This window comes from Ascidiella aspersa, chromosome 4, assembly GCF_963924565.1.
Source record: "Ascidiella aspersa chromosome 4, kaAscAspe10.2, whole genome shotgun sequence".
NCBI lineage: Eukaryota > Metazoa > Chordata > Ascidiacea > Phlebobranchia > Ascidiidae > Ascidiella > Ascidiella aspersa.
In genome coordinates, this window is record NC_139450.1 from 14,023,358 (window position 1) to 14,031,854 (window position 8,497).

Below are 8,497 nucleotides of genomic sequence, written 5' to 3' on the forward strand. Positions count from 1 at the left end.
ATATTTGCCTCGTTCAGCGCTCAGAAAAAAAGGTCGCGGTCTAGTCGAGATTAAAGAGGGTTGCCCGCCTCAGCAGACAGTTTTACGTACGCGAAGAGTGCTGGACTAAAGCGAGACCTCTGTTCTGTAACGGTGATAAGGTGTTTTGGTGTGCTAAGATGAAACACTGCTGTGTTCGTTTTTGAAATGGTTTTATTGTCGTAAGCCAATTTGTTATTATTTATTAGGTATATACGAAATTCAGCAATCTGTGTATTAGACCTCGCTGAACTTGTTATTCTATTGCTTCTTAGTTGTTTCCCCCAGCAAAGCTGTGGTTTGTTTTGCTTTTTTATTTTGTCTAACTCTTGCTTTTTTTCAATTTTTCTAAATATAGCAACAAATATTTTTTTCCTGACCCCTCTGGCCCGTAGTTTTTGTTAAGTTAATTTAAAAAAGACTAATCATTTTGGCAATAGAAATACTAACCAGAACTTCCAAACCAGCCGACCCAACCGTATGCTTGACAGACTGCAATTGCTTAACTTTTTGTCCCTACCGCCTGACGTCTGCGAATTCGAGTGGAAACTGTAAAGTTTGACTGGAAAGCTCTCAGTCAGTGGTCGGCAAACTGTGAGTCGGAGCCATTTTTAGTGGACCGCGAGTCACTTTTAAGTAGTTGAGTGTTATCATGTAGTTGTGGGCCGCGTGATAGCCATGCATTTATTACACTTTATTTTAAAAGTTGTTGTGATATAGAATTTTTAAATTGGCTCACCTTGGAAAGGCCCACGTGCCAAATGTGGTCCTGAGATGCAGTCGAACTATATTTTTTGCCAACTTTAACTATATGTAAATAAAATTTGTTTCGCGCTTCGCGCGTATATTCTTCGTTTTATAGTGTTTTACAAGTACATTATGCTACAGCAGTGTTTTGGGCATTGAGGCGCCGTGTAATATTTCACTTTAAAATCAAATATCGTGAATCCGCCACTGTTTTCTTAGAGGTTTTACGTAGTGGGCCTTCAATAGCTCTGAAAAGAGTACTTTGGGCCGCGACAAAAAATATTGCCGACCATTGCTCTTAGCAGTTTGTATGCCACTAAGTTTGGGACTTTTATGGATATTTTTTATTTTTCAGGATATCGTCGGTTTTAGTATTACCCTTTATAATATTAGGCAAGAAGTAAATGTTGGCGCGGTCCGGCTTACATCACATAGAGGAATTTAACGTGGTATAACATCGATTCGATATTGCTAAAAAAGGAACTGTTTAGCAGGAAGGTCAATCCAACATGAAGTTTCCTTTTGTTGCCCTTACCAGTCTTGTGTTGCTTCCGACCGCAATGCTTCTTAAAGTTCCAAACTGCTCGGAAGTACATGTAAATGCTGCTAATTCAGAGAGCAAATGCTGTGGATTCGAAGATGGTAAGAAACAGTTAACAGCTCAGTAGATTATAGTCATAAAATTTTGACATCTGTTTCGCCTCGCAAACTATAAACCTTTGCGGAATCATATGGCCCTACAATTTTGCAATGCTAATTAGTTAACCTTTGATCAAGGTATCGTGTATATAATACACTTATCAATATCTAATGTAGCACCATCAGCAAATTATTTTTGTTGATCAGTGCAGATAAGCAACCATCATCACAACTGATCAACAAACAACAATTTGTTATTGCAGTGGCCTTCAACCGTTTGCTTTGGAACGATTTGAAAGCAGCAAAGAATAATGTTAGTAAACACCTTACTGTTGAAACGACAAGCGTTCTTCTTAACGAAAAATGGAGATTATCATGGAGTTACACCATCAAGGCAAATTACACAAAAATTGATTTGGCGTTTTTTACTGCCTACTACAAAAATACGTAAGTTTTACACAGTTCTGCCATTTTCTAATTCTACGGAAAACAACACAGTGCATGTTTAAAAACCATGAACCTCGTTTTCTATGTTTAACGCTGTTCTAGGACAAATGAGATGTACGAGCCGATTGATGGATGCTGCAACATCCCCCTAAAAAAGAAATATTGTCAAATATCACCAGACGATTTACCAGACAATTTACCAGATGAACTGTTTTACAGTTACAGTTATGATGGATTCAGTTTAATCGCTATGAATGGTGTAGATCGTAAGTAAATTTCTTTTTGCAACATATTTATGTTTTATCTTTCAGGTGCTGTTCTAGATTGCTTTTTGTTTGAGGGGAGGGGGGCATATATTTTCAGTTATGACGTCACAAATTTACGTGTAAATATCATTTGACGGTCCAACAAAAATTAAACATAAATTATAACTTTTATAAATTGCTGTCTTTTCTAGGCAATACCACCCCTCAGAAAGTCGTGTGGTGCGACAACAAACCAAACAATGCCAGACGTTGCATGATCGTGGACAGAACTACTGGCGAAATGAAACCTACGGACCCGATACTGGAGGGAACGAGTGACATTGATAGGCGAAATGATTTTGTCGCTTTGGGAATCGCTCGCACTTGCACCTACGAGGTGTACAAAGGTATATTATAGTTTTAAAAGATCTGATCAGAAAAAAAAGTAGAGATGGACTTTCTTGCCGTGTCTAATAGGCCTGTTAATCGTGATAAATCGATCTTATTTGTCACGTTTCATGGAACAGTCTTGCCACTTTTCATTTAAAGTAAAGTCGTTTTCGCTTTTTCAAAAAACTCGTCTCCCATTTGCCAGACGTTATACAAAAGAACAAGACTCTGCCTCAAGTTGACGCAGCTGCACAATTTTTCGATCGTACGATGTGGGTTGCCACGTCGTACAAAAACAAGTTCGTTCCAGAAGATTCCATCTGCAGTAATTCTCACAACCTCAGCACCAGGAATATGAACTACACTACCAAAAAAGATCACTTTCTTTGTTTCAGCTTTAATGTGACCAACCCGATAAACTACTACTGCATGGAACCGTCATGTTAGTAATTAAATAAGTCAAGTAACTAAAACAGTGCAAATAGTCGTTACAGTATAGTTGAGTTGTTAAGTTTTGCCAGTGAAAGCATATTAAAAGCCTAAATATAACCATTTGTTTAGAAATGCAGAGTAAAGTTTATTGTTTATCTAATTGCTTGCACCCATTCTACATAATGAAAACTTTGCATTGCAGATTCACCCAACCCTCCGAAAAAAGAAAAAATACAGCAACCTTTGGTTTTGATTATTGCTCTTAGCACTTTGGCAGTCTGCTTATTGTTGCTGATTGGGGTTTTGATTTTGTGGCGTTGCAGAAGAGCATGCAAGTCTTTCTTCAAGGTCAAATTACCTGGCAATCTGGTACGAAATATTTTTTAACTGAATTGTGCGGCTCGAAATGCTTCTTTCGTGCCACGTTGTATTTAAATAAATTGTCCCTTGTTCGGCTTTCATCACGTTGCTAAGCTTTTCCGAGCACATGCTGTTTAAAGTAAATTTATATTGTATTGATTTTAAAATTAACCACAAAATAATTCTTTGAAAAATAAAAATAACCAGATATAGAATCGGTTAAAAAGAGGCGTATGTGTGTATTGCAGTAAACTTGTGAGAAAAGTCGTAAACAAAGTGGTATTCCAATACGTTTGGGTTGTATGCATCAAGGCGATAAAACCCCCTCTTCTTTATCCCTTCCGCTTTGTATTTACCACGAATTCGGCTGCACGCCGCTAAAATGCGTTTGTGAATGCGCCTCGTGAGGTTTTTATTCTCGGTTAAGACTGCGGCTGTTTGCGCTCGCCACAATCAACAATAGCGATTGGTGTGACGCCGGCCTCGTCAGAGAAATCACCGCGAAGCGTAGGACACCTTTCCTGTTATGTGCACAACACGGCCACCGCAGAGCCTCTATTCTATGGGACACCTCCGATGGGTGCGCGATTGTGATTGCTTTGGGTTATGATATGCCCTTTGCAGCGTACTGCAGAATGCAGCATTGTTTATGTTAAGCCATCTTTCATGATACTTTGGATGCGGCGAGATGCCTGTTTGGATGGACTTTTTCCGTGTACGCATAAATGTAACGAACGAAAATCACGAATTTTTACAGTCGTCTTAGTCGTTGAATACATCGCAAAACTGGACCGCAAGCAGTCGGTTCATCTTTTTTTAAAGCATCTATCTATCGGATCGGATAATTGGAATAGGTTTATTGGTGCTTACCAACTGGCAGTGTTAACGTGTGACAATTTCAGCGTGAACCACCTATATGAACTACCTAAAAACACGATATATAAACCTTTGCGTCACGAAGACCAAGGTTCAACACACGCAGAAACGTTTTTTTTTGTAAGAGAATTTACTAGTTCCTTGTTTTTTTTGTAAGAGAATTTACTAGTTCTCACAACATTAACTAATTGCGAAATTTTGTTTATAGGAATCGGACAAGGATTGGTCCCGTCCGAGTACGTTTAAGAACATTGATGATCGCGAAAAACCTGGAGACCTCTTTATTTACGAAAAACCTGAAACACAGAGTAAGTGTTTTTTTTCGGCCAGGATGATGTTCACGCCGCAATGTTTTACATTGTTACATTGGTTTTATCAATGATACTATACAATATAGTATCATTGGTTTTATCGGTTCTCTGAAGCAAGGGTATATTTTTTTGGCCATAAATTTTTAGCCCTCTTTTTATGTAGAAAAAAAAATTGTCGTAATAATAGGAATTTAGCAGTCAGGTAATTTTAAGAAAACAACAGATATTGTCCTTACACTGAGAAAATTACAAACTCTTTGTAAACTCCTGGTGAAATGGATACTTTTATCAAACCCGCAAAATAATATTAAAAATCACATGTAAGGTGAGAATTAAAGTATAGTTTGCACGAGTTTTTAGTAATTGGTCTCGTACTAAAATAATGCGTTGTTTTAACTATTCTCAATTTTAAATCTTGTTACCTGCGCAATTTATGGAACTTAGTCGTAATATTTAGGCATCCACAATTTCAAATTTGTTATAAGCAACAAAGTTGGTTGATGTTTGTTTGCCGAAAGGTGCGTTTTCGTAATGTTCTTTCTTCCTATTGCCTTTGGCGACAGAGCCGTGTGCAAAAAAATAAGCCGCGTGTGTCAACGTGATAAATTCTTCACAACCCTGTTTAAACTTTAAATGTACATTGTGTAAGTCTCCTTCTAATGTATTTTAACTGAAGTTCAGTCTCTGTATCGACAGTGCGGGTATGTCTAACTTATTAGCATTTCTAAAAACTTATGTAGCGAAATTTTTAATGTCGCAATAACCATTAGCGTGATAGTTATAGACATTTGCATACAATTTTTATCAACATTTAAAAAAAGGATGAGTGCCTTGTAGTGGAAAAATTTCAGGTGTCACTGTGAACTTACAATAGCATTCAAACGAAAGTAAAGAGCATTTGGTCAAAGCAGGTGTTTGCGAACACGTTGAGTTATTTCAACCACGCCATTATGGCAACAAAACACGGCAACGGTAAACATCCTCTTAATGTTCTTACCCGACAGAATGCGAGGATGCACGCTGACAAAGTCGACAACTTAACGTGTAATTGAGCGCATAGCCTATATCTACAGACTACAGTAATCACTCTTGTGTTTCCCGACAAAAAGTCCAACGTCAGTCCCGTGACCCGCGTGCCAGTTCACCTTGTAGCCGCTTTACTGTTTAACGAGGACGCGATAGCTTGAATCGGCACCTCAATACCAGTAAGGAAGATGCCGTAGAACTGGGGCAACCGCACTGTTTCGTCTAAAAGTGATACAATAACCTTGTTATGCGATGCTGTCAAATTACAAAGACTTTGGATAGTAATGCTGCAGTGCTTTTTGTTGTTTACAATAGCTGTCAGACGACTGCCGAATCCGTCGCGTATGCGCGAAATTAACAGAAATGTCATGTCATAAAACTGTTGCATCTGGCTGAACAAGCTAATGACTTTGTTTTTTGGCGAAAAACAGAGCCGTTATAGTCACCGAGGTGAGCCCCGCAGGGAAGCGTCAGACTAACATTTTTTGTTTTTGTTTTTTTAGGTGTTCCGAATTCCGGTGAAGCGCCACCACCAGTTGTTCACCATTTGCCTTATCTCGTAACAGGTATAAAATAATTTTAGGCACAATTCAGTGGTAAAGCGGGCCCATCTAGTTATAGCTTGGTTTGCTGCAACAATAACTTTGGTGTAGTATTTTGACTTGCGGAATATGTGGTCCACAAACGTTATGTAAACATTTCTCTAATGTGCGTACACGTAAAACCATAACCAACAAAGGCGACTGTTCCATTACTAGGTGTTTTTGAAGGTTTCAATAGATGTACAATAACTTGGAATTTAGTGCAATATTTAAGGTTGTGATGCGCTAGAATTTTTTAATACCCTTACTTGTTTGTCGCACAGACGAAAGCTGGACGAACAGAAACGATGCCTACATGGACAAGTCGGAAGCCGACGAATCGCTGATGGGTTCGGTCAGCACAGGCTGCTACCAGGACTCCGGCATGGTTCGGGCCCTTGGCGATAGCGGCAGTACGAACGCCTCTTCGCAGTGGACGTCCCGCAGCAGTTCCAGCAGCAGCAGCAGTAGTGAGGTCCGTGTGGACGCGCAGCAGCTGGATGAGTGTGTCCACCCGTGCGAGTCAGACCTATCGGGCTCGTCTGGCCTGCAGAAGGCCTTCCTCTCTGTCAGCGACGCGGGTGAAGAGCTGTGCGGCGACCAATCCGACAGCATCGCCTTTCGCAAATCGAAGGCGAGCGGCAACGACACCGGTTACAGTCGTTCAAGCAGCAGCGATGACGAAGCGGGGAACGGCAAAAGGCCATTCAGCAAGATCGGACCGGTCGAGTCCAGCGACAATGTTTTTCACCCGTCTTTGGACGACCAGCCTGCGGTGGGGGTGATCACGAAACGTAGCGCTGAACAGGAGCGTATTTTTCGAGCGCTTTTCGCTCCGTTGGTCGAAGATAAGTCAGTTGCCCCTGGTAATTTAGCACCTGGCTACTGGAACAAGTAAAATGCGCCAGTAACCATTCTGGCGCGCAGTTCGAATGTTTTTTTATTTTGCGAGATACTGCTGTGTAAGGATGTTAAGTTTCCACGTAATAAAGTTCAACGTTGCTTAGTTCCTTTTTTACACTTTTATCGCAAAAGTTGAGACTTTCCAAGGATATCTATAAAGTTCATGTTTTTTCGAAACTGTATCCTTTAAATTCCATACCGCTGTAAAATGGCTATTTGCCGTTTGTACACTGCCTCTGAATGTTGCATATCGAATATTGCACGTGTACGATTTTCGTGTTTAGAGATTGTGTTACAGTGGCAATCATTTATGCTTATTATCCGTATGAAGGCTATGCTTTCGAGAAAATTCTACCAATTAAATTGCTCATTGTCAACCTCAGATTGATATAATATATATTAGTCTTCAATGTTATCCCGGCGGCCACTCTCCTGATTGCCGATTATTTTTAACTATATCTGACAACAGCAAGTGATCTAATGTAATTCCGTCGAAGTGTACCATTTCCCAAATCATTTAAATGACTTTCGTTAGCTTTAGATGTATCGCCGGCGTTTAACGGTTGTAAAGTGATTTTACCACAATCCCTAAAACATTATCAGCGTAATTAATAACTTTAAAAGTTAAAAATTGTATTTAGGTAACAATCTCTTGTTGCGGGTTTCAACAGTAGTGTGCACACAACATGATGTATCGCGCGGTTACAAACTATTTTAGCCTACTTCTCGAGTCATTCTTGAATTTATATATTATGCTATAGTTCATGGGTTCCCAATCGTTCAAGCTTAAAGGGTACTGATTTGTAGTTGGATACAGAAATTTAAACACCAAACGAATTGCCTCACGTTGATACCTTCATTGGTATGTTTTCAGCTTACGCAATTTAAAGACAAACCCTTTCTGTATTTAAATAAATCGTTTTTTTAGCGATTAGAAATTGCTTTATTTGTTTTTAAACTAAGTGATTATATGACGTTTCAACTTTTATCTATTAATAATGCCTCATCTAAAAAGATATCGTTATTATTGAAGTAAACGTTTTGACAACGATTTTCTATATGATTTTGGCATTTTAGGCACTGTTATAGTTTTACTGCACAACTCCATTTTCTTTCATGGGTCATTATCGCTTATTTTATTTGTCAACGTTATGTGTGCTGTTCCATCTTGAACGAAAACAATTGCTATAATCTAGTAGGTCTTAACTAAACAGTAAGGATTTGCTTTTTTTCTGTGTTTTGTTTTTGCTTTTGAGAAATATATACGGATTTGTGTAGATTTAAAAAATTCTAGTTTGTTGACTGTAGCAGTTATGTATGAGTAGGTTGCCTGAATAAACGTTGCTGCAAGAATATGTAGTTATACTTACAACATTGATGCTTCGTACCTTAGTTGGATTTCTAAAGCTGAAAAAATCATTATAGGCCTACAAATATTACCGGCAAAGTTTTCTGAGATATTCAATAGTAGCACAGAAAATCGATCGGTTTTCGTTGTTTTGCAATTTGATCTCTAATTGGA

The 8,497-nt window shown here is 38.9% G+C and overlaps 1 protein-coding gene across 1 annotated transcript; it reads left to right on the forward strand.

Moving 5' to 3' along the window:
* The first annotated feature begins 1,124 nt into the window (after positions 1–1,124).
* LOC146148048 (uncharacterized) lies at positions 1,125–8,301 on the forward strand. The gene is made up of 9 exons (XM_083387338.1): positions 1,125–1,407; positions 1,668–1,851; positions 1,954–2,117; positions 2,309–2,503; positions 2,692–2,928; positions 3,121–3,287; positions 4,363–4,462; positions 5,995–6,057; positions 6,357–8,301. Exons 1-9 carry the CDS (start codon positions 1,275–1,277, stop codon positions 6,968–6,970), a joined length of 1,857 nt encoding a protein of 618 aa, XP_083243464.1. The 5' UTR covers positions 1,125–1,274; the 3' UTR covers positions 6,971–8,301.
* Positions 8,302–8,497: the final 196 nt, after the last annotated feature.

What these genes read in the sequence shown, in the direction of transcription:
- LOC146148048 (XM_083387338.1), top strand. Translation starts at nt 1,275, where the DNA reads ATGAAGTTTCCTTTTGTTGCCCTTACCAGTCTTGTGTTGCTTCCGACC. An exon ending in CACCTACGAGGTGTACAAAG is followed by an intron (nt 2,504 to 2,691) that starts GTATATTATAGT and finishes CCCATTTGCCAG; the next exon opens with ACGTTATACAAAAGAACAAG. An exon ending in TCAAATTACCTGGCAATCTG is followed by an intron (nt 3,288 to 4,362) that starts GTACGAAATATT and finishes TTTTGTTTATAG; the next exon opens with GAATCGGACAAGGATTGGTC.